Source organism: Anomaloglossus baeobatrachus, chromosome 12 (genome assembly GCF_048569485.1).
Source record: "Anomaloglossus baeobatrachus isolate aAnoBae1 chromosome 12, aAnoBae1.hap1, whole genome shotgun sequence".
Taxonomy (NCBI): Eukaryota; Metazoa; Chordata; class Amphibia; order Anura; family Aromobatidae; genus Anomaloglossus; species Anomaloglossus baeobatrachus.
Window position 1 is genome coordinate 142,576,969 of NC_134364.1, and position 24,965 is coordinate 142,601,933.

General features: G+C 55.6%; 1 protein-coding gene across 1 annotated transcript in view; it reads left to right on the forward strand.

The window, feature by feature from the left end:
* Positions 1-7,195: 7,195 nt before the first annotated feature.
* ASH1L (ASH1 like histone lysine methyltransferase) overlaps positions 7,196-24,965 on the forward strand; it is a 37,744-nt gene continuing 19,974 nt past the window's right edge. Inside the window, 30 exon segments of the mRNA XM_075330140.1 lie at positions 7,196-7,529; positions 7,531-7,881; positions 7,884-8,078; positions 8,080-8,178; positions 8,180-8,329; positions 8,332-8,469; positions 8,471-8,929; positions 8,931-8,978; positions 8,980-9,630; positions 9,632-9,967; positions 9,969-10,149; positions 10,152-10,237; positions 10,239-10,419; positions 10,422-10,831; positions 10,833-10,874; positions 10,876-10,936; positions 11,080-11,169; positions 11,831-12,506; positions 12,604-12,789; positions 17,711-17,805; positions 18,163-18,236; positions 18,315-18,360; positions 18,542-18,647; positions 18,729-18,935; positions 19,010-19,156; positions 19,256-19,364; positions 19,446-19,604; positions 19,682-19,770; positions 19,924-20,072; positions 20,157-20,309. Coding sequence (XP_075186255.1) covers positions 7,206-7,529; positions 7,531-7,881; positions 7,884-8,078; positions 8,080-8,178; positions 8,180-8,329; positions 8,332-8,469; positions 8,471-8,929; positions 8,931-8,978; positions 8,980-9,630; positions 9,632-9,967; positions 9,969-10,149; positions 10,152-10,237; positions 10,239-10,419; positions 10,422-10,831; positions 10,833-10,874; positions 10,876-10,936; positions 11,080-11,169; positions 11,831-12,506; positions 12,604-12,789; positions 17,711-17,805; positions 18,163-18,236; positions 18,315-18,360; positions 18,542-18,647; positions 18,729-18,935; positions 19,010-19,156; positions 19,256-19,364; positions 19,446-19,604; positions 19,682-19,770; positions 19,924-20,072; positions 20,157-20,309 — 5,998 coding nt within the window. The 5' untranslated portion in view covers positions 7,196-7,205.

The following is a 24,965-nucleotide window of genomic DNA, read 5'->3' on the forward strand; positions in this document are numbered from 1 at the left end:
TGGTTTTCCATGGTGACGGCTGACCTAATTCGGGGATGCAGGCAGGAGGTTTTTCAGACGACACATTGAAATTAGGCTTTAGAAGTGACGGAAAAGCTTTTTATGTGCTGATTATATTGTTACATAGACTTAATCTGATCCATTTAGTCGTCGCCCAACACCCGGTATTCTCTGCACACTCTCCTCGCCCATCCCCGATATCCTCCGTGTGCTCCCATCACCCAGCTCCAATATCCTCTGTGTGCTCCCATCTCCCAGCTCCAATATCCTCCGTGTGCTCCCATCTCCCAGCTCCAATATCCTCTGTGTGCTCCCATCTCCCAGCTCCAATATCCTCCGTGTGCTCCCATCACCCAGCTCCAATATCCTCCATGTGCTCCCATCACCCAGCTCCAATATCCTCCATGTGCTCCCATCACCCAGCTCCAATATCCTCCGTGTGCCTCCCATCACCCAGCTCCAATATCCTCCGTGTGCTCCCATCACCCAGCTCCAATATCCTCCGTGTGCTCCCATCACCCAGCTCCAAAATCCTCTGTGTGCTCCCATCTCCCAGCTCCAATATCCTCCGTGTGCTCCCATCTCCCAGCTCCAATATCCTCTGTGTGCTCCCATCTCCCAGCTCCAATATCCTCCGTGTGCTCCCATCACCCAGCTCCAATATCCTCCATGTGCTCCCATCACCCAGCTCCAATATCCTCCGTGTGCTCCCATCACCCAGCTCCAATATCCTCCATGTGCTCCCATCACCCAGCTCCAATATCCTCCGTGTGCTCCCATCACCCAGCTCCAATATCCTCCGTGTGCTCCCATCACCCAGCTCCAAAATCCTCTGTGTGCTCCCATCTCCCAGCTCCAATATCCTCCATGTGCTCCCATCACCCAGCTCCAATATCCTCCGTGTGCTCCCATCACCCAGCTCCAATATCCTCCATGTGCTCCCATCACCCAGCTCCAATATCCTCCGTGTGCTTCCCATCACCCAGCTCCAATATCCTCCATGTGCTCCCATCACCCAGCTCCAATATCCTCCGTGTGCTCCCATCACCCAGCTCCAATATCCTCCGTGTGCTCCCATCACCCAGCTCCAATATCCTCCGTGTGCTCCCATCACCCAGCTCCAATATCCTCCGTGTGCTCCCATCACCCAGCTCCAATATCCTCCGTGTGCTCCCATCTCCCAGCTCCAATATCCTCTGTTTGCTCCCATCACCCAGCTCCAATATCCTCTGTGTGCTCCCATCTCCCAGCTCCAATATCCTCTGTGTGCTCCCATCTCCCAGCTCCAATATCCTCTGTGTGCTCCCATCTCCCAGATCCTTCGTGTGCTCCCATCACCCAGCTCCAATATCCTCTGTGTGTGCTCATTACTTAGCCCCGATATCCTCCATGTGCTCGCATCACCCAGCGCCGATATCCTCCATGTGCTCGCATCACCCAGCCCCGATATCCTCCATGTGCTCGCATCACCCAGCCCCGATATCCTCCATGTGCTCGGATCACCCAGCTCCGATATCCTCTGTGTGCTCTCATTACTTGGCCCCAAAATCCTCTGTGCGCTCACGCCCCAGCACGCGACCTCCTCTGTGCGCTCACGCCCCAGGCACGCGACCTCCTCTGTGCGCTCACGCCCCAGCAAGCGACCTCCTCTGTGCGCTCACGCCCCAGCACGCGACCTCCTCTGTGCGCTCACGCCCCAGCACGCGACCTCCTCTGTGCGCTCACGCCCCAGCACGCGACCTCCTCTGTGCGCTCACGCCCCAGCACGCGACCTCCTCTGTGCGCTCACGCCCCAGCACGCGACCTCCTCTGTGCGCTCACGCCCCAGCACGCGACCTCCCTCTGTGCGCTCACGCCCCAGCACGCGACCTCCTCTGTGCGCTCACGCCCCAGCCACGCGACCTCCTCTGTGCGCTCACGCCCCAGCACGCGACCTCCTCTGTGCGCTCACGGCCCCAGCACGCGACCTCCTCTGTGCGCTCACGCCCCAGCACGCGACCTCCTCTGTGCGCTCCACGCCCCAGCACGCGACCTCCTCTGTGCGCTCACGCCCCAGCACGCGACCTCCTCTGTGCGCTCACGGCCCCAGCACGCGACCTCCTCTGTGCGCTCACGCCCCAGCACGCGACCTCCTCTGTGCGCTCACGCCCCCAGCACGCGACCTCCTCTGTGCGCTCACGCCCCAGCACGCGGACCTCCTCTGTGCGCTCACGCCCCAGCACGCGACCTCCTCTGTGCGCTCACGCCCCAGCACGCGACCTCCTCTGTGCGCTCACGCCCCCAGCACGCGACCTCCTCTGTGCGCTCACGCCCCCAGCACGCGACCTCCTCTGTGCGCTCACGCCCCAGCACGCGGACCTCCTCTGTGCGCTCACGCCCCAGCACGCGACCTCCTCTGTGCGCTCACGCCCCAGCACGCGACCTCCTCTGTGCGCTCACGCCCCAGCACGCGACCTCCTCTGTGCGCTCACGCCCCAGCACGCGACCTCCTCTGTGCGCTCACGCCCCAGCACGCGACCTCCTCTGTGCGCTCACGCCCCAGCACGCGACCTCCTCTGTGCGCTCACGGCCCCAGCACGCGACCTCCTCTGTGCGCTCACGCCCCAGCACGCGACCTCCTCTGTGCGCTCACGCCCCAGCACGCGACCTCCTCTGTGCGCTCACGCCCAGCACGCGACCTCCTCTGTGCGCTCACGCCCCAGCACGCGACCTCCTCTGTGCGCTCACGCCCCAGCACGCGACCTCCTCTGTGCGCTCACGCCCCAGCACGCGACCTCCTCTGTGCGCTCACGCCCCAGCACGCGACCTCCTCTGTGCGCTCACGCCCCAGCACGCGACCTCCTCTGTGCGCTCACGCCCCAGCACGCGACCTCCTCTGTGCGCTCACGCCCCAGCACGCGACCTCCTCTGTGCGCTCACGCCCCAGCACGCGACCTCCTCTGCGCGCTCACGCCCCAGCACGCGACCTCCTCTGCGCGCGCGCTCACCCCCGGCACGCGACCTCCTCTGCGCGCGCGCGCTCACCCCCGGCACGCCACCTCCTGTGCGCGCGCGCGCTCACCCCCGGCACGCCACCTCCTGTGCGCGCGCGCGCTCACCCCCCGGCACGCCACCTCCTGTGCGCGCGCGCGCTCACCCCCGGCACGCCACCTCCTGTGCGCGCGCGCGCTCACCCCCGGCACGCCACCTCCTGCGCGCGCGCGCTCACCCCCGGCACGCCACCTCCTGCGCGCGCGCGCGCTCACCCCCGGCACGCCACCTCCTGCGCGCCGCGCGCGCTCACCCCCGGCACGCCACCTCCTGCGCGGCGCGCGCGCTCACCCCCGGCACGCCACCTCCTGTGCGCGCGCGCGCGCGCTCACCCCCGGCACGCCACCTCCTGTGCGCGCGCGCTCACCCCGGCACGCCACCTCCTGCGCGCGCGCGCGCGCTCACCCCGGCACGCCACCTCCTGGTGCGCGCGCTCACCCCCGGCACGCCACCTCCTGTGCGCGCGCTCACCCCCGGCACGCCACCTCCTGTGCGCGCGCTCACCCCCCGGCACGCCACCTCCTGTGCGCGCGCTCACCCCCGGCACGCCACCTCCTGTGCGGCGCGCGCGCTCACCCCCCGGCACGCCACCTCCTGTGCGCGCGCGCGCTCACCCCCCGGCACGCCACCTCCTGTGGCGCGCGCGCTCACCCCCCGGCACGCCACCTCCTGTGCGCGCGCGCGCGCGCTCACCCCCGGCACGCCACCTCCTGTGCGCGCGCGCGCGCTCACCCCCGGCACGCCACCTCCTGTGCGCGGCGCGCGCGCGCGCGCGCTCACCCCCGGCACGCCACCTCCTGTGCGCGCGGCGCGCGCTCACCCCCGGCACGCCACCTCCTGTGCGCGCGCGCGCGCTCACCCCCGGCACGCCACCTCCTGTGCGCGCGCGCGCGCCTCACCCCCGGCACGCCACCTCCTGTGCGCGCGCGCTCACCCCCCGGCACGCCACCTCCTGTGCGCGCGCGCCGCGCGCTCACCCCCGGCACGCCACCTCCTGTGCGCGCGGCGCGCGCTCACCCCCGGCACGCCACCTCCTGTGCGCGCGCGCGCGCGCTCACCCCCGGCACGCCACCTTCCTGTGCGCGCGCGCGCGCGCTCACCCCCGGCACGCCACCTCCTGTGCGCGCGCCTGCGCGCGCTCACCCCCCGGCACGCCACCTCCTGTGCGCGCGCGCGCGCTCACCCCCGGCACGCCACCTCCTGCCGCGGCGCGCGCTCACCCCCGGCACGCCACCTCCTGCGCGCGCGCGCGCTCACCCCCCGGCACGCCACCTCCTGTGCGCGCGCGCGCGCTCACCCCCGGCACGCCACCTCCTGCGCGCGCGCGCGCTCACCCCCGGCACGCCACCTCCTGCGCGCGCGCGCTCACCCCCCGGCACGCCCACCTCCTGCGCGGCGCGCGCTCACCCCCGGCACGCCACCTCCTGCGCGCGCGCGCTCACCCCCGGCACGCCACCTCCTGCGCGCGCGCGCTCACCCCCGGCACGCCACCTTCCTGTGCGCGCGCGCGCTCACCCCCGGCACGCCACCTCCTGTGCGCGCTGCGCGCTCACCCCCGGCACGCCACCTCCTGTGCGCGCGCGCGCGCTCACCCCCGGCACGCCAACCTCCTGTGCGCGCGCGCTCACCCCCGGCACGCCACCTCCTGTGCGTGCGCGCGCGCGCTCACCCCCCGGCACGCCACCTCCTGTGCGCGGCGCTCACCCCCCGGCACGCCACCTCCTGTGCGCGCGCTCACCCCCGGCACGCCACCCTCCTGTGCGCGCGTGCGCGCTCACCCCCGGCACGCCACCTCCTGTGCGCGCGTGCGCGCTCACCCCCCGGCACGCCACCTCCTGTGCGCGCGCGCGCGCTCACCCCCGGCACGCCACCTCCTGTGCGCGCGCGCGCGCGCTCACCCCCGGCACGCCACCTCCTGTGCGCGCGCGCGCGCTCACCCCCCGGCACGCCACCTCCTGTGCGCGCGCGCGCGCTCACCCCCGGCAACGCCACCTCCTGTGCGCGCGCGCGCGCTCACCCCCGGCACGCCACCTCCTGTGCGCCGCGCGCGCGCTCACCCCCCGGCACGCCACCTCCTGTGCGCGCGCGCGCGCTCACCCCCGGCACGCCACCTCCTGTGCGCGCGCGCGCGCTCACCCCCGGCACGCCACCTCCTGTGCGCGCGCGCGCGCTCACCCCCGGCACGCCACCTCCTGTGCGCGCGCGCGCGCTCACCCCCGGCCACGCCACCTCCTGTGCGCGCGCGCGCGCTCACCCCCGGCACGCCACCTCCTGTGCGCGCGGCGCGCTCACCCCCGGCACGCCACCTCCTGCGCGCGCTCACCCCCCGGCACGCCACCTCCTGTGCGCGCGCGCTCACCCCCGGCACGCCACCTCCTGCGCGCGCGCTCACCCCCGGCACGCCACCTCCTGCGCGCGCGCTCACCCCCGGCACGCCACCCTCCTGCGCGCGCGCTCACCCCCGGCACGCCACCTCCTGCGCGCGCGCTCACCCCCGGCACGCCACCTCCTGTGCGCGCGCTCACCCCCGGCAACGCCACCTCCTGTGCGTGCGCCGCGCGCGCGCTCACCCCCGGCACGCCACCTCCTGTGCGCGCGCGCGCGCTCACCCCCGGCACGCCACCTCCTGCGCGCGCGCGCTCACCCCCGGCACGCCACCTCCTGCGCGCGCGCGCTCACCCCCGGCACGCCACCTCCTGCGCGCGCGCGCTCACCCCCCGGCACGCCACCTCCTGCGCGCAGCGCGCGCTCACCCCCGGCACGCCACCTCCTGCCGCGCGCGCGCTCACCCCCGGCACGCACCCTCCTGCGCGCGCGCGCTCACCCCCGGCAACGCCACCTCCTGCGCGCGCGCGCGCTCACCCCCGGCACGCCACCTCCTGCGCGCGCGCGCTCACCCCCGGCACGCCACCTCCTGCGCGCGCGCGCTCACCCCCGGCAACGCCACCTCCTGCGCGCGCGCGCTCACCCCCGGCACGCCACCTCCTGCGCGCGCGCGCTCACCCCCGGCACGCCACCTCCTGCGCGCGCGCTCACCCCCGGCACGCCACCTCCTGCGCGCGCGCTCACCCCCCGGCACGCCAACCTCCTGCGCGCGCGCTCACCCCCCGGCAACGCCACCTCCTGCGCGCGCGCGCTCACCCCCGGCACGCCACCTCCTGTGCGCGCGCTCACCCCCGGCACGCCACCCTCCTGTGCGCGCGCCTCACCCCCCGGCACGCCACCTCCTGTGCGCGCGCGCTCACCCCCGGCACGCCACCTCCTGTGCGCGCGCGCTCACCCCCGGCACGCCACCTCCTGTGCGCGCGCGCGCGCGCTCACCCCCCGGCACGCCACCTCCTGTGCGCGCGCTGCGCGCGCGCTCACCCCCGGCACGCCACCTCCTGTGCGCGCGCGAGCGCGCTCACCCCCGGCACGCCACCCTCCTGTGCGCGCGCGCGCGCTCACCCCCGGCACGCCACCTCCTGCGCGCGCGCGCTCACCCCCGGCACGCCACCTCCTGCGCGCGCGCTCACCCCCGGCACGCCACCTCCTGCGCGCGCGCTCACCCCCGGCACGCCACCCTCCTGCGCGCGCGCTCACCCCCGGCACGCCACCCCCCTCCTTTTTTCTGTTGTCAGCCATGCCTCTGCTGCTCTTGCTGTGATTTGCATTGATGAAGTAGAGAGATGTCCGTGATGTGATTTTCTGGCTGCTGCCGCTGTTAGTGGAGTCATTAGGATGTTTGCTGGTGGATTCTGGGATTGTGCAGCCGCAAGTTGTGCTCAGGCCAGTGTGCAGGGCGGGAGGAGACGGCAGCTGGCACCGTGCCCAGGCTCTCTATAGCAGCAGTTGCATTCTTGTGCAGGGTTCAGTGGGTACACAAAAGCCAGACAGCTGATTGTGGCAGATCAGTACTAAAAGTTGCCTCCGTCATAGCTTTGAACCAACAGCGTGGTGAGGTGTACTGCCATGAAAGCCGTCCATGATGCCTGATAGTCGGAGGCTTCAAGAGAAAAGCCAGCTGGTCTTGTTGTCCCCTAGGTACCCAGCAGACATGCTTACTCTGATTAGTCTTATGTCAGGACCCAGGCATTTACTTAGGACTATTGAACCCATTCTAACATATCCCCCTTGTTTGTCCTCCTTCTGACCTTACTTTTACCCTTTGTGTCTTTTAGAATTCTTCCAAAGTGATGGAGTCTAGAGACAGCCAAGTTCCTGCTGACCTCGTGGAAGAGTGTTTACATGTCCAGCCGGAGGAAAAGAAATCATGCTCCAAGAATCCTTCACCTTTGCACTCCGAAGTACCTGAGCATAAAGCACCGTCACCGGGACTCATCAGTAACAGAGACCCTGACTTAAAAGACAGGGTTGTGGTAAATGGCACAGCCACCAGTGTTACTGAGAAGCTCGCCCAGCTCATCGCCACCTGCCCACCTTCTAAGTCTTCCAAAATTAGAGCCAAAAAGCAGTCCGCGTCCGCTCAGGGCGACCTAGTAACCCACTGAGCAGGGAATGCTGCCCACGGACTCTGCTTCAGTCGGAAAGTCTTCTACACTACCTAGTGACCACCTCGACAAAAAGACCAGCCCAGTGTTACAGCATACTAGTGTACGACAAGCTAAGGAGAGTGTCCCAGAAAATTCTAGGACATGTGCGCCCCCTGAGAAAGGCGTCTCCGACCTGCAGGAGAAGCTGTGTCCTGCATATTGCGCTTCATTGGACTACAGGAAGGGAAATGCATCTGATGCTCCCACCACCGTGCCTCCTCTCAGTGCCGTCTGTGAAGGAGTCCTGCCTCTGACACCCTGCAGCAGGAGCTCAAATGTGACTGCTGTCCAGGCCCCTTCTAGTTCATTGCACTTATCACCCCCCCCCCCCCCCCCCCCCCCCCCGACACGTCACACGTGGAATGTATTGATGAGCCAAGTTACAAACGCTCGTTTACATCGGACACTTTACCATGTCTAGGAACCACTCAGCACTCGCCGGACTTGTCACACAAGCATAGTAAACCCGGTAAGGAGGTGAAAGTAAGTAGCCGCCTGCCCTCCGGACCATGGCATGTCGGCCAAAAAGCCCACCCAGCGCGTGCAGCCTGCGACTCATAAGTCAGACCCCTCTGTTGTCAGCTTTGCCAGTTTGCTTAGGAAAAAGCAGCTGATAAAAAATTACCAGCCTGACCGAACAGCCGAGCTCCAGTGTCCAACCTGCTGGGGCCATCAGCAACCCGCCAGCAAAACACTTTAGAAAACGAAAAGGCAAGAAGCCCCGGTGGACTAAAGCACCCACCAAAAACATCCATTCCCCCAAGGACCCACGTAATCATCAACTGGGCGGCTGGACAAAGGTGGGGGCAGAGCGGCATTCATAAGTAAAGTACAGAAGTCCACAATGTCCAAACAAAGCACTTCCAACCATGCTGCTACCAAGGATGCCCGCAAGGAGTCCTGCAAGGCTACATGGCACTTTACGGAGCTACAACATGGTACACCCTTCACCCGAGAAGCCCAACCGAGGAAAGCCAAAGAATAAAGACATGCCGCATCTCGATGGTCCCCCCAAAAGAGCCCTAAAAATTCCATCCTTTAAAGTTGTTTCCTCACAGTGTAGAGACGAGCCGGGTCCTCCCATTCTGCAGCCCGAAATAGAGATGCCGGCTCTGAAAGCCAAGCTCTCCAGGCCGCTATTTCCACGGAAGAGAGGAAGGCCCAGAAGGGACACGGCCCCTCCACTGCGGGCTCCTCCTGTGCTCTCTGTCGCTCCTTTTCTGGTCACTGATAATCCAAAGCGAACTGACAGTGAAAGTAATCGGAAGCCAAATGAAGACCCCCTGCAACGCAAAGTGCACCCCACTGAAGACCCCTACAAAGTGGGGAGTACATGTGGTGAGCCAGACAAGAAATCTGCACGGAGGGAATAATGGGCAGCTCATGAAAACCATTATACGAAAGATAAATAAGATGAAAAACCATCAAGAGGAAGAAGCTCCTGAGTCAGATCCTATCTGCCAGCTCTGACCAAAGCTACAAGGGGAAGGTACAAGCCAAGATGCCAGGACCAGTCTCCACACTGGCCGCCACCTTCAGCTCCAAGCTGGGCCAGCAAATAAATGTCAGCAAAAAAGGAACCATCTACATCGGAAAGAGGCGAGGCCGGAAGCCAAAGGCAACTGCTGAATGTATTATGGCCAGGAGCACCACTAGTGAGCCAGAGTCCATGGTGTCACCCGTAATGTCTCCGGCCCTGTCCAGCGCCCAAGCCTTCCCTTCTCCGGTTAATGCTTTCTCTTCTGGTGTAGTGACGACCAAAGTCCCATTGGGCAGTGATGCCAGCTTTCTAGAGCCCAGCCCAGTGCCGTATGCTCACATCACCTCTCGGCACAGTTCTTTTCTCCAGACACTCGCCATGAGAAAAGCTTCCAAGGATTCTCGGCAGCTGTCTCCTCCGACATTACTACCAAACTCTCCGTCTCACTTGAGTGAGATGACATCTCTGAAGGAGGCGACGTCCTCGCCCATCAGCGAGTCTCACAGTGACGAGACCATCCCCAGTGACAGCGGCATCGGGACGGACAACAACAGCACGTCGGACCGTGCTGAGAAGTTTTGCGCCCAAAAAAAAGAAGAGACATTCATTTGAGCACATCTCGCTCATCGCTCCGGAGGCGTCAACTGTTCTTGGCAACCTCAAGGAGAAGCACAAGCACAAGTGCAAACACCGGAGCTACGACTTCATGGCCTACGACAAAATCAAGAGGCAGAAGAGGAAGCGAAAAAAGAAGTACCCGCAGCTGCGCAGCCGCCAGGACCCGGACTTCCTGGCCGAGCTGGAGGAAATCATTGCTCACCTGAGCGAGCTTCACATTACCCATCGCAGCCATCACTTCATTCCGAGGGATTTGCTCCCCACCATTTTCCGCCTCAATTTCAATAGCTTTTACAGCCACCCAACGTTTTCCTCTGGAGCCTTTGCACTACATCCGAAAACCGGATTTAAAAAAGAAAAGGGGGCGGCCACCCAAAATGCGGGAGACCATGTCTGAAATGCCGTTTATGCACAGCCTGGGCTTCCCACTCTCCAGCACCGGCTTTTACCCCTCGTACAGCATGCCTTACTCCCCCTCCCCTCTGACTGCTGCCCCATTGGCTTAAGTTATTATGGACGGTATCCTCCCACTATTTATCCTCCCCCGCCATCCCCCTCATTTACCGCACCTCTGCACCCCCCCATCTTATATGCACACAGGTCATCTGTTACTTAACCCTGCCAAGTACCATAAGAAGAAACACAAGCTGCTGCGGCAGGAAGCCTTCCTGACTACCAGTCACACCCCACTCCTGCCAGTGGGCACCTACCCCAGCGTCCCCGCAGACATGGCATACAGTTGGATGGTGGAGCACAAGCACCGCATCGCCACAAGCACCGAGAGCACCGCTTTGAGCAGCAGCCGCTCCCCATGGATCCTCTGGCCGGGGTCAGCTCTCCCAGGGGACTGTGCTGGAGTCCCTTAAAACGTTACAGATTTGGGAAAGACAATATCACCGATAGGTACAAACACAGACCGGACAAGCACCGGTGCCACTTACCATGTAGTCACATGACGCCTTCCAAAGGGTTAATGAGCAGAGACGAGCCTTGGCTCCGCAGAGAGGCCCCAGAGTCTGGCTCATTGGCTCTCGGACTTCAGACTTCATTACAAATTGATTGTTGCAGCGGTTCTGCCGGCCTCTCGCTCAGTAATCACACTGCTGTATCAGAGACCCCCAGCAGCGAAGAGCACACCAACCTCTTCACCAGTGCGATGGGGAGCTGCCGGGGGCGGACTGTCAGCCGGTGCCGGCCGCAAAGCGCTAAGTGATTGCCCTCTCCTTATTCTCAGACAGCAAGTCACTGAGGAAGGAGAGCCCTCCGTCCCAATCAGGTAACGGTACATAGGGGGGGAAAAAAATCGCCTGCACTTGTGGTCCCGGTCCCACAGTCCTTCCTCCTGGCACTGACACTATCCCAGGGGACCAAGTATTGTTTGTGGTGATCGTCACATGTAATAATCTCATCATTTTTCAGCTTGTCAAGAGCGCAGTCTGAGGACGCCAGAGCGGTTAGCTTGTAGTCCTCCCAGAAGGCGGAGCACGTCAGAGAGTACTGCATGCTTAGGTACGTAACCACCTGGCAGGAGAAGACCAGGGACTACCCGGCACTCCAGATTTTGTCACAACGGCTCCCTATATTCAAAGCTTCTGCCTGTTGTCAGTGACTGGGGCTCCACATTGGATTGTGCTGCTGCTTGCACTGACGCAGGACGAGAGCAAGATGCAGTCCTACCTCTGTTTTCATTCACCGACGGCAAGCATAGGTCTTGATAATGGTGAGATGTAAAAAAAACCCAAAACAATCTGTGAGAAGTTTGCTTAGCCTTTATTGTGCATACGGTGATATGCATTGCATATTGGGCGTGAAGGCGTCTCTGTGCTGACGAGGCTCTACTTGGCCAGAGATGAAAGGCCAACTAGAGCCTCCACAGCAAGTTACATTTTAGGAGCGCAGCAACCCTCCTGTCCATGGGGAGTCAATGTTCCATGGAAATGGCGACCTCTGTTCACCCGTCTTTTAGGGGTGACATCTTGTCTCATGTGATGGCATCAGAGACCACATGTGACAAGACCCCAACCTAAAAGACCAGGGATGGCATCCATGAGACCACTAGAGGAGGTGAGAAGAAACCGGATCTGTAAGGAGCTCTGCCCCAAAATATGCAAGCTGTGGTTGGGGTCTGTGTGGCTCCTCCTATGTAACAGGTTTAACATTGTTCTTCCAGTTACGGGGGTTCCTTTGCGAACGGTGAGGCATGGCTCCGCAGGTGAAGAATCGGTGGACGGCCTGCTGCACAGGAACGACTGTGGAGAGAAGCAGAATGCACTGGGGAAGGAGGTGGACATAGTCCTCACCGCCAACACCTTTGTGTCTCCCTCCTCCAGCCCAGCTAGCGTACTTAACCGGGAGAAGAGCCAGGCTAAGTCAGACCCCGGGCCCCGAGAATCCCAAATAGACAGCCTGGGGGTGTCCTCTAATCGGCTGCCCAGTAGCTACTCCACCCACAGCTTAAAAAGGAGTGTGGTGGAGGCCATACACAAGCAGGCACGGAGAATGTACAACTACAACCGGATCCTGACCTCCAAGAAGAACCTGGACCATGTCAATAAGATCCTAAAAGCCAAGAAGCTGCAAAGACAGTCCCGAACTGGAAACAACATAGTAAAGAGGCGGCCAGGGAGACCCCGCAAATACCCCCTGCAGGATGGGCTTCCTCTGCAGCTGGTCTCCCGCACCCTCAGTGAGCGAGCAGACACAGTTACTGATGTCATTGAGGCCGTAGTACAAGGTGGGAGTCTGGAGAGTGAGCATTGCCGAGGCTGGAAGAGGAAGCACTATGAACTGGAGAAAACAGGGAAGAAAAGGCAGAAAATTGAAGAGGACCCAGACACCACCAGCAGGTTGTGTGTATAGCATTCCCCTCTGTCTGGCCATACTCATTGGAGGGTTGGGTGATTGATCCGGTCGGTGACTTTGTGCCTCCTTCATCCTTTGCAGTGCGGCCGACCTGCTCCTTGGAGGCGACTCCTCCAGTCACAATGCTGACACAAGCCGTGAATTGTGTGACATCAGTCGGTCCTGTCACCTAACACCACTGGTGCAGCGAGAGAAGAAGGTTGCTCGTCTGCCCAAGAAGAAGTTTCAAAAAGCCGGCCTCTTCTCTGATGTGTATAAAACCACTGAGTGAGTAATGTCTCCAAGCAGAGCTCTACTTCACCAAGTTTTCTTGACTCCTTTGTCAGCCCTGGAGGTGGGGTATACTGATAGTGACAGGTTCTCTGTACCCCTGTGTCAGCCCTGGAGGTGGGGTGCACTCATAGTGACAGATACACTGTACCCCTGTTTCAGCCCTGGAGGTAGGGTGATCTCATAGTGACAGGTTCCTTTTTCACCTGTGTTAGCTCTGGAGGTGGGGTGTACTCAGTGACAGGTTCTTTTTACCCCTGTGTCAGCCCTGGAGGTGGGGTGTACTCATAGTAACATGCTCTCTTTACCCCTGTGTCAGCACTGGAGATATGATGTTCTCATAGTGACAGGTTCTCTTTACCCCTGTGTCAGCCCTGGAGGTGGGGTTTTCTCATAATGACAGGTTCTTTGTACCCCTGTGTCCCTGTGTCAGTCCTGGAGGTGCGGTGTACTCATTGGGACAGGTTCTCTGTACCTCTTTGTTAGCCCTGAGGGTGGGGTGTTTTCATAGGGACAGTTTTTTTTTTCACCCCTGTGTCAGCCCTGGAGTTGGGGTGTACTCATAGTTACAGGTTCTCTTCACCCCTTTCAGCCCTGGAGGGGGTCTTCTCAAAGTGACAGGTTCCCTGTACCCCTGTGTTAGCTTAGGAGGTGTGGTCTGTTCTTAGTGACAGGATCTCCGTAACCCTGTGTCAGCCCTGTTGGTGCAGTGTTTTCATAGTGACTGGTTCTGTGTATCACTGTGTCAGCCCTGCAGGTGAGGGGTTCTCATAGTGATAGGTTCTCTGTACCCCTTTGTCACATTCTCAGCCCTGTTAGTGGGGTGTTTTCATAGCGACAGGTTCTGTGTACCCCTGTGTCAGCCCTGGAGGTGGGGTGTACTCATAGTGACAGGTTCTCTGTACCCCTGTGTCAGCCCTGCAGGTGAGGGGTTCTCATAGTAACAGGTTCTTTTTACTCATATGTCAGCCGTGGAGGTGGGTTTTTCTCATAATGACAGGCTCTCAGTACCCCTGTGTTGCTGTGTCAGCCCTGGAGGTGGGGTGTACTCATAGTAATAGTTTCTCTTTACCCCTGTGTCAGCCCTGGAGGTGGGGGTCTTATCCTAGTGACAGGTTCTCGTCAGCCCTGGAGGTGGGGTTTTCTCATAATGACAGGTTCCCTGTGTCACTGTGTCAGCCCTGTAGGTAGGGTTTACTCATAGTAACACGTTCTCTGTACCCCTGTGTCAGCCCTGGAGTTGGGGTGTACTCATAGTAACAGGTTGTTTATAACCCTGTGTCAGCTGTGGAAGCAGGTTCTTCTCATAGGGACAGGTTCTCTGTACCGCCTTGTGAGCACTGGAGGTTAGGTCTTCTCATACTGGCAGGTTCTCTGTACCCCTGTGTCAACCCTGGAGGTGGGGTCTTTTCATAATGACAGGTTCTCGTCAGCCCTGGAGGTGGGGGTCTTGTCACAGTGACATGTATGTACTCATAGTAACATGTTCTCTTTACCCCTGTGTCAGCTCTGGAGGTGGGATTTTCTCATGATGACAGGTTCTCTGTACCCCTTTGTCACTGTGTCTGCCTTGTAGGTAGGGTTTACTCATAGTAACTTTCTCTGTACCCCTGTGTCAGCCCTGGAGGTGGTGTACTCATAATGAGAGGTTCTCAGTACCCTACTGTCAGCCCTGGAGGGGTGTACTCATACTGACAGGTTCCCTGTAACCCTATGTCAGCCTTGGAGGTGATATCTTCTCATAGTGGCAGGTCCTCTTCACCCCTTGTCAGCCCTGGAGCTGTGGTCTTCTCATATTGACAGGTTCTCCTTACCCCTGTGACAACCCTGGAGGCGGGGTCTTCGCATAGTGACAAGTTCTCTTTTTTAGGCTAGTTTCGCACTTGCGTTGGGCGAAATCCGCTGGGTCCGTTGCTGCGTCGTTTTGACGCATTCGTTATTTTTGTGGTGTCAATGGATGCAACAGATCCGTTATTTCACAGTAATCAGTTAGCTGATTCCTGTGAAATAACGGACCATTGCATCCGTTTGGCGTCCATTAGGCATTTAACGTTACATTCAGCGTTGCTTCCGCTCGGTGGAAGCAACGGGGCGTCGGCCAACGGAAGCAACGCGGGTACTTTTGGCACAATCCGTCATCAATGCAAGTCTATGGGAAACAGCGGAATCTGTTAACGGATTTCGCTGTTTCCCAAGACAGAGGATTGCGCCAAAAAAAAACCCCGCAAGTGTGAAAGTACCCTTACCCCTTTTTTTAGCCCTTGCGGTGGGGTTTTCTCATAATGACAGGTTCTCTTTACCCCGGTGTCAGGCTCGGGGGGGGGCTTCTCATAGTGACAGGTTCTTTATACCCAGTGTCAGCCCTGAAGGTTGGGTGTACTCATAGTGACAGGTTCCCTGTACTCGTATGTTATCCCTGGAGTTGGGGTGTACTCACAGTGACATGTTCTTTTGTACCCCTGTGACAGCCCTAGAAGTGGGGGTGTTCTCATAGTGACAGGTTCTCTGTATCCTTGTGTCAGCCCTGGAGATGGGGTGTTCTCATAGTGATAGGTTGTCTGTACCTCTGTGTCAGCCCTGGAGGCGGGGTCTTCTCACAGTGACTGGTTCTCTGTACCCTTGTGTCAGCCCTGGAGGTAGGGGTGTTCTCATAGTGACAGGTGTTCTGTACCCCTGTGTCAGCCCTAGAGGTAGGGTGTTCTCAAAGTGACAGGCTCTCTGTGCCCTTGTCAGCCCTGGACGTGAGGTTTTCTCATAATGACAGGTTCTCTGTACCCCTGTGTCACTGTGTCAGTACTGGTGGTGTGGTGTATTCCTAGTGACAGGTTACCTGTACCCCTGTGTCAGCCCTGGAAATGGGGTGTTCTCATAGTGACAGGTTCCCTTCACCCCTGTGTCATCCCTGGGGGTATGGTGTTTTCATACTAATAGGTGTCTGCTCTGGAGGTTGGGTTTTCTCATAATGACAGGTTCTCTGTACCACTGTGTCAGCCCTGGAGGTGGGGTGTACTCATTGGGACAGGTTCTCTGTACCTCTTTGTCAGCCCTAAGGGTGGGGTGTTCTCTTAGTGACAAGTTCTCTTCACCCCTTTGGCAGCCATGCAGGTCAGGTGTTCTCATAGTGACATTTTCTCTTCACAACTGTGTCAGCCCTAGAGGTGAGGTGGTCTCATAGTGACAGGTTCTCTGTACCCCTGTGTCAGGCCTGGAGTTGAGGGGTTCTCATAGTGACAGGTTCTCTTCAACCCTGTGTCAGTTCTGGAGGTGGGGTGTACTCATAGTAATAGGTTCTCTATAACCCTTTGTCAGCTCTGGAAGCAGGTTCTTCTCATATTGACAGGTTCTCTGTACCGCTGGGTTAACCCTGGAGGCGGGGACTTCTCATAATGACAGGTTCTCGTCAGCCCTGGAAGTGGGGTCTTGTCATAGTGGCAGGTTCTTTTTACCCCTGTGTCAGCCCTGGAGGTGGGGGTCTTATCATAGTGACAGGTTCTGTTTAGCCCTGGATTTTCTCATAATGATAGGTTCCCTGTATCCTTGTGTCACTGTGTAAGCCCTGTAGGTAGGGTTTACTCATAGTAACATGTTCTCTGTACCCCTGTGTCAGCCCTGGAGGTGGGGTATACTCAGTGACAGGTTCTCTGTACTCCTGTGTCAACCCAGGAGGTAGTGTGTTCTCATAGTGACAGATTCAGTGTACCCCTGTGTCAGCTCTGGAGGTGGGGTTTTCTCATAATGACAGGTTCTTTTTACCTCTGTGTCAGTTCTGGAGGTGGGTTCTTCTCATAGTGACAGGTTCCCTGTACCCTAGTGTATGCCCAGGAGGTGGGGTCTTATTATAGCGATACGTTCCCTGTACCCCTGTGTCAGCCCTGGAGGAGGGGTATTCTCATACTGGCAGTTTCCCTGTACCTCTGTTAACCCTGGAGGTGGGGTATTCTCATAGTGACAGGTTCTCTGCACCCAGTGTTAGCCCTGGAGGTGGGGTGTACGTATAGTGACAGGTTCTCTGTATCCCTGTCTCAACCCTGGAGGTGAGGTGTTCTCAAAGTGACAGGTTCTCTGTACCCTTATCAGCCTTGGAGGAGGGGTGTACTCATATTGACAGGTATCACTGTGTCAGCCCTAGAGGTTTGGGTGTACTCATTGACAGGTTCTCCGTACCCCTGTGTCAGCTCTGGAGGTGGGGTGTACTCATAGTGACAGGTATCACTGTGTCGGCCCTAGAGGGTTGGGTGTACTCATTGACAAGTTCTCCGTACCCCTGTGTCGGCTCTGGAGGTGGGGTGTACTCATAGTGACAGGTTCTCTATACCTATGTGTCAGTCCTTGAAATGGAGTGTTCTTACAGTGGCAGGTTCTCTGTACTCCTGTGTCAGCCATTGAGGTGGGGTGTGCTCATTGTGATGCATTCTCTCTACCCCTGTATCAGTCCTGGAGAAGGGGTGTACTCCTAGTGACAGGTTCTCTCTACATTTGTGTCAGCTCTGGAGGTGGGGTGTTCTCATGGTGACAGGCTCTCTGTACCTTTGTCAGCCCTGGAGGTGGGGTCTACTGATAGTGACTGGTTCCCTGTACCAGTGTGTCAGCGCTGGAGTCAGGGTGTACTCATAGTAACACGTGGGGTGGGGTGTACTCAGTGACAGCTTCTCTATACCTATGTGTCAGCTCTGGAGGTGGAGTTATTTTCCTTTTAGACTGTATCACAATCTTGTAATCAAGTAGTGTTGTGATGATTTTTTGAGTCAGTGTGTTTGCTCCATTTTTCGGTGCTGGAGTGTTGTATCGGTGTTGTGTCAGTGTGTTGGTTCCCTATTTTGGTGCAGGAGTGTTGTCAGTGTGTTTGCTTCGTTTTTTGGTGCCAGTGCGTATGTCAGCATGTCAATTTTGTGTTTCCGTTTTTGTTTTTTTTCTGCAGCCCTAAGAGTCGACTGATCCAGATGAAGAAGGAGAGGCTGGAGTATGTTCCCCGCGAGCACGAATACGGCTTACTGCCAGCCCCAATCCACATCGGTGAGTGTTGAGTACTGAGCGGTGTAACCGGGGCCCATTTCTGGGGTGGTCCCACGGTGCTTCCTCGCAGTGGTCCTTCTTTCTCTTCCTGGCCATGTCTCAGCGATCCGCAGCATGCGCTCCTGGCCGGCTGCCACCTCTTCTCAATGAGGCCTTTGTTATAGTCAGTGAGGTCATCCCAGAGAGCGGCGATTCCCAGAAGATCAGGCGCTTACTGGAGCTGCCGGGAACAGTCCTAACTGAAGGCAGAGGAATAAACACTCCGGTCGCCAACAGTGCGGGCAGGAGATATCCTATCATCTGGTACCTAAGAGACTTGCAGCAAGGATATCACATATCTTGCATCTTGTATTTCAGGGAAATATCTGCGACATAAGCGAAGCGACTTCCAGCTGCCGTATGACATCCTATGGCAGTGGAAGCACAACCAGGTAGGTGCAGGGGTCGAGAGCCCAGTGGGGTTCAGTCCTGGTGCTCCATCACTCACATTCCCACACATTCTCTCCTAGTTGTACAAAAAACCGGACGTCCCGCTGTACAAGAAAATTCGCTCCAGTAAGTAGGCAAGCCTCCCACTATAGTGCACCCCAACAGGGCATGACCTCTGTATGTGACCCCATACTGCTGTACCCCCACACTGCTCCTCCATAGAGGGGATGCCCTTTGGCGTTTGACCCTTGGCCATGGTACCGCAGTCGCATTCACTGACCCCTGTGTTTCCCCCCCTTTTCGGCAGATGTGTATGTGGATGTGCGGCCGCTCTCAGGAGATGAAGCCACCACCTGTAATTGTAAGATGCCGGAGAACATGGAGCAGGGCTGTGCCGAGGACTGTCTGAACCGGTGGGCTTTGACAACGGTGGGCTCGGGGTGGATGATCGGGCTGAGCCTGGTGCTGATGCTGTCCCTCTGCTTCCCTGGTAGGATGATTTTTGCAGAGTGCTCCCCTAACACGTGTCCATGTGGAGAGCAGTGCAGCAACCAGCGGATCCAGAGACACGAGTGGGTACAATGCCTAGAGCGCTTCCGGGCTGAGGGCAAGGGCTGGGGCATCCGCACCAAGGAGGCACTGAAAGCCTCGCAGTTCATCATTGAGTATTTGGGCGAGGTGGTGAGCGAGCAGGAGTTCAGGTACCATGTCCACATTATGAAGCATACACGAGGGCTGTGTGATGGGAGTAGTAGTAACTGCGAGATTTTCCTAGGAACCGGACGATTGAGCAGTATCACAACCACAGCGACCATTACTGCCTTGGCCTGGACAGCGGCATGGTGATTGATAGCTACCGCATGGGCAACGAGGCGCGGTTCATCAACCATAGCTGTGATCCCAACTGCGAGATGCAGAAGTGGTGAGCAGGGTGGGGCATCCGCATGCCGGTACGGTGGGGAGGTGTTCTATAGTCTATGGCGATGGATGGGAGATGACATGACGCACATTGATTGCACAGGTCTGTGAATGGTGTGTATCGCATCGGACTGTACGCCCTGAAGGATATGGCCGCCGGCACCGAGCTGACCTATGACTACAACTTCCACTCATTCAACACTGAAAAGCAGGTGAGGCGCAGAGTCCGTGGTTACAGTGGGCACAGCTTGGCCTCGCAGCTCATCTGACATCCATGCTTTCATCTGCTGCAGCAACTCTGTAAGTGCGGCTTCGAGCAGTGTCGTGGGATAATCGGTGGCAAGAGTCAGAGGATGAATGGCCTGACCGTTAAGTCTGGCCACTACCCCTTGCACCGGAGGCCAGGACGCTCCAAAGAGAAGAGGAAATCTAAGCACCGGCTGAAGAGAAGGGTGAGTGTGCTGCAGCGGTCACTACATGGAGGCTCCAGAGAGATGAAGGGTAATGTCATCACATTTCTGTCCTGCAGAGGGGGCACCTGAGTGAGGAGCGCAATGTCAGCGCTGCCCATCGCCTCAGCCCCCAGCTACACATGAAGCCGATGTCCAACAGAGAAAGGTAAGACTACATCCAGCTACCCCCGAATATGCCCACCATACTACCTGCACCCCGGCTTTTCACGTCTGACAGCTGCTACATGGACACCACATCACTACCCTGCAATCTCAGAAGATTGATGGGCCGATCCCTTCCTCACTTTCACCTTTTCAGGAATTTCGTGTTAAAGCATCACGTTTTCTTGTTGAGAAACTGGGAGACGACGCGGCGCAGACACGATGAGGTGAAGGGTGACATGAGCTCGTCCTCGCTGTACAGCCGGTGGAGCAGCGTGTGCCGAGATGACGGGAACATTAAGTCTGGTGAGGCTGGCCTCCATAGCACGGCCTCCTGTGCCTTTTCTTCGGTCGGACAGCCAGTAATCATTTTTATCCCTTGTTTTGTAGATGTTTTTATGACCCAGTTTGCAGCTCTGCAGACATCGCGTTCGGTCCGCACCCGGAGGCTGGCAGCTGCAGAGGAGAACATTGAAGTCGCCCGAACTGCCCGCCTTGCACAGATATTTAAGGAGATCTCTGATGGGATAATCTATGCTAAAGGTGAATTACACACACTGATTTACAAACTGGTGTGTACGGAGCCATACAGAACCAGACAAAAGTTAGGACACCCCTATTCATGCAGTGATTTTACTTGTTCTTATGCTGAAGGCAGCAAAACGAGGAAGGAACAGATATAGAAATGAGGTAGAGACATGTCTGGAGAAAAAGTGGGAATCCAGCAACCGACCTTCTAAAAATGCAAAATTTTATTATTCAAGTATTAAAAATAATCCATAGACGATAGTATAAAAAAACCCAGATAAGCCGCAGGAGTGAAAAACAGACGCGTTTCGGATATTATTCCTTTGTCATCGTTTCTGAAAACAACTCGTGTTGGTGGTCGATAAACTTCAATGGTGGAAAGGGAAATCCAGGGCACTACTCAGCACCAAACATATCCTTGTGGAAAAGTCTTTTGCATATAGGCATCAATCAGTGCTGCCATACATGTGCACCCCAGCACATGTATGAGAAGACAAGGTATCATCCAGTATAAGAAGAAATGGCACTCACCAGGTCTTTGCTGTGCAGGGTACGGTTTATTTCAAACGTGGAGGTTACATGTGCGGAGAGGGCTGGTGAGGAGGGAGCGCACGCCGGACACATCAGACGACGGCCGTTTCGCACTTACACAGTGCTTCAGTTGGACCAGCTGAAGCACTGTGTATGAGCGAAACGGCCACCGTCTGATGTGTCCGGCGTGCGCTCCCCACCAGCCCTCTCCGCACATGTAACCTCCACGTTTGAAATAAACCGTACCCTGCACAGCAAAGACCTGGTGAGTGCCGTTTCTTCTTATACTGGATGAGAACTCGTGTTAGTGGCGACGTCATACGTCACATCCCATGAGTCATGTGTAGCTAGTGCACCAATCAGAAAACGTCAAGGAGCAATCATTACACACATGAGAAATAGAAATATATTAAACAAAAAATTAAAGAAATTTAGCACAGAGAAGAAAAGTCAGATTAAAATATTACATATGAACAATGAGTATAGCAAAATAAAACCCAGAGCGAGAATTACACATCATAATGAAATAACAAGTCTTGTTTAATATTCATGCCATGTGAGTTCCTACTGTGTGTAGCAAAACCATCCCCCAGGCCTCCCGATGCACAGGTTTTCTTTATGGTCACCACCTCGACTAAGGAATAATATCCAAAATGCATCTGTTTTTGACTCCTGCGGCTTATCTGTTTTTTTGTACTACTGTCTATGGTTTATTTTTAATACTTGGATAATAAAATTTTGCATTTTTAGAAGGTCGGTTGCTGGATTCCCACTTTTTCTCCATTTTGCTCTGTCTGGCATCACAGTGTCCGTGCAATAGATCCTCTACGGGTGAAGGCGAGCTGAGAACGTTTTCTTAGAGACATGTCTGACACAGACCAGCATAAGTTACCATTCAGACGCCTTACGTGCTCCTGTTACTCTGATGATAACTTCACACCTTCGACTGCCTCTCCGCAGCTTCATCAGCTCCTCATCTGTAATGTCTTCCAGTGAACAGATTGCCTTGTCAAGAGTTCCTGTGCGGGATTATCAGAAAGTGACTATTAGGTGTGTTTTGCAGAGGCTGTGCGCGTCTCTATACAGTGCAGAGCCTAATCTAGAACTAGCTAGAATATGGCAAGAAAGCACTCAACAAAGAGAAACCACAGAATTACTAAGGTGTAAGATATAGTTCAATATAAAAAAAAAACACGGTATCGGCCGCGCTGCTCAGAATGGAGATGGATATTGCTCTTGTTTCTTTCTTTAAGATGTAAGATATGAAATTCCATCATCTGGAAAATTGCTAAAACATTGAAGGTATCCTCAAGTGCAGGTGTTAAAACCATGAATCACTATGAAGAAACTGGCTCTTAGGAGGACCATCCTAGAAAAGGTAGACCAAGAATGACCTCTGCTGCAGAGGATAAGTTCATCATTTACCAACCTAAGAAAACACAGACAGCACATCATATAAGAGCCCTCATAAATGATGCACATACATCAAGTAGCAGACACATTTCAACTAAATTTGTGAAGAGGAATCTACGAGAACTGGCCTTCATGGTAAAATAGCAGTAACAAAAGCATTACTGAGAACGGCAAGCAAGAAGAAGAGGCGACCACTTATGAAGACCGCAAACAAAAAGAGGCACTCACCTCTGAAGATGGCAAACAAGAAGAGGCAGCCACCTCTGAGAACAGCAAATAAGAAGAGGCGGCTGTCTCCGAGGACCACAAAAAGAAGAGACAGCCGCCACCAAGGATGGCAAACAAGAGGCGCCCACTGCCGAGGATGGTGAACAAGAATAGGTAGCCAAGGATGGCGAAGAAGAGGTGGGTTTCGCTGAGGATGGTGAAGTAGAAGAGGCAGCCGAGGATAGCAAACAAGAAGTAATCTGAAGTATAACACATTCAGCTCTGTGACTTGCATGTTTAATTATTCCTTGTTTCTATATCTGTTCCTTTGTGGATTTGCTGCTTTCTGTCTGAATCGAAAACGTGCAAATTCCAATAAGAACAAGGAACAAAACTGCATGAACAGGTGCGTGACAACATTTGAGTGGTACATACATGTAAATAAACTGTCCTACACACATGCACACACCGTAATATTAGGCGTCAGCAGTTTTCTTTGCCCTTTCAGTATACATTATTCAATGTGCTTGTGTATGTATATTTCTATGTACGTGTGAGTGTATATACTGTGTGTGTGAGTGTATATATGTATGTTTTTATATATATATATATATATATATATATGTATGTGTGTGTGTGTGTGTGTATATATATATATATATATATATATATATATATATATATATATATACATATATATATACTCTGTTTGTGTATATAATATATACATACAGTGCTGGCCAAAAGTATTGGCACCCCTGCAATTCTGTCAGATAATGCTAGGTTCTTCCTGAAAATGATTGCAATCACATTCTTTGATATTATTATCTTCATTTAATTTGTCTTCAATGGAAAAAAAAATTGTCAAAGCCAAATTGGATATAATTCCACACCAAACATAAAAAAGGGGGTGGACAAAAGTATTGACACTGTTTAACCCCTTAAGGACGGAGCCAGTTTTGTCCTTAATGCCCAGGCCATTTTTTGCAATTCTGACCAGTGTCACTTTATGAGGTTATAACTCTGGAACGCTTCAACGGATCCCGGTGATTCTGACATTGTTTTTTCGTGACATATTGTACTTCATGATAGTTATAAATTTAGAACGATATTTTTTGCTTTTATTTGTGAAAAAATCGGAAATTTGATGAAAATTTTGAAAATTTTGCAATTTTCAAACTTTTAATTTTTATGCCCTTAACCCAGAGAGTTATGTCACACAAAACAGTTAATAAATAACATTTCCCACATGTCTACTTTACATTAGCGCAATTTATGAAACAAAATGTTTTGGGGTTAGGAAGTTAGAAGGGGTCAAAGTTCATCTGCAATTTCCCATTTTTTCAACAAAATTCACAAAACCATTTTTTTAGGGACCACATCACATTTGAAGTGACTTTGAGAGGCCTAGGTGACAGAAAATACCCAAAAGTGACACCATTCTCAAAACAGCACCCCTCAAAGTACTCAAAACCACATCCAAGAAGTTTATTAACCCTTCAGGTGCTTCACAGGAACTAAAGCAAAGTGGAATGAAAAAAAGCAAAAAATAAAATTTTACCTAAAATGTTGCTCTACCCCAAATTTATTCACTTTTAGAAGAAATAACACAACAAAATGAACCCCAAAACTTGTTACCCACTTTCTTATGAACGCGCCGACACCCCACATGTGGTCAGAAACCTTTGTTTGGACAAATGGGAGGGCTCGGAACAGGAGCAGCAATATTTGAATTTTGGAAAGCAAATTTGGCTGAAATAGATTGCGGGCACCATGTTGCATTTACAGGTCCGCTAAGGTACCTAAACAGAAGAAACCCCTCACAAGTGACGCCATTTTGGAAAGTGGACCCCTCAAGGCTTCTATCTAGGGGTATAGTGAGCATTTTGGATCCACAGGTACTTCACAGATTTTGATAACGTTACATTGTAACATTGAAAATTTTCATTTTTTTCTAAAAAATGTTGCTTTAGCATCAATTTTTTCACTTTTTTAAGAGGTAATTCCAAAAACTTCACCCCAATGTTTGTTACCCACTTTTTTATGAGCGCGGTGATACCTCACTTGTGGTCTGAAACCTTTGTTTGGAGAATTGGGAGGGCTTGGAACGGAAGGAGCAATATTTGAATTTTGGAAAGGAATTTTGGCTGAAAAAGATTGCGGGCACCATGTCGCATTTGGAGGACCCCTAAGGTATGTAAACAGCAAAAAACCACCACAAGTGACCCCATATTGGAAACTAGGCCCCTCAAGGAATTTATCTAGATGTTTGGTGAGTACCCTGAACCTCCAGGTGCTTTACAGAAGTTTATAATGTTGAGCCATGAAAATAAAAAATAAAATTTTACCACAAAATTGTTACTTCAACCAGGTAGCTTTTTTTTTCACAAGGGTAACAGGAAAAAAATCACCATGAAATTTATTGCGCAATTTCTCCTGAGTATGCTGATACCTTATGTGTGGTGGAAGTCAACTGTTTGGGTGCACAGCAGGGCTCGGAAGGGAAAAAGTGCCATTTGA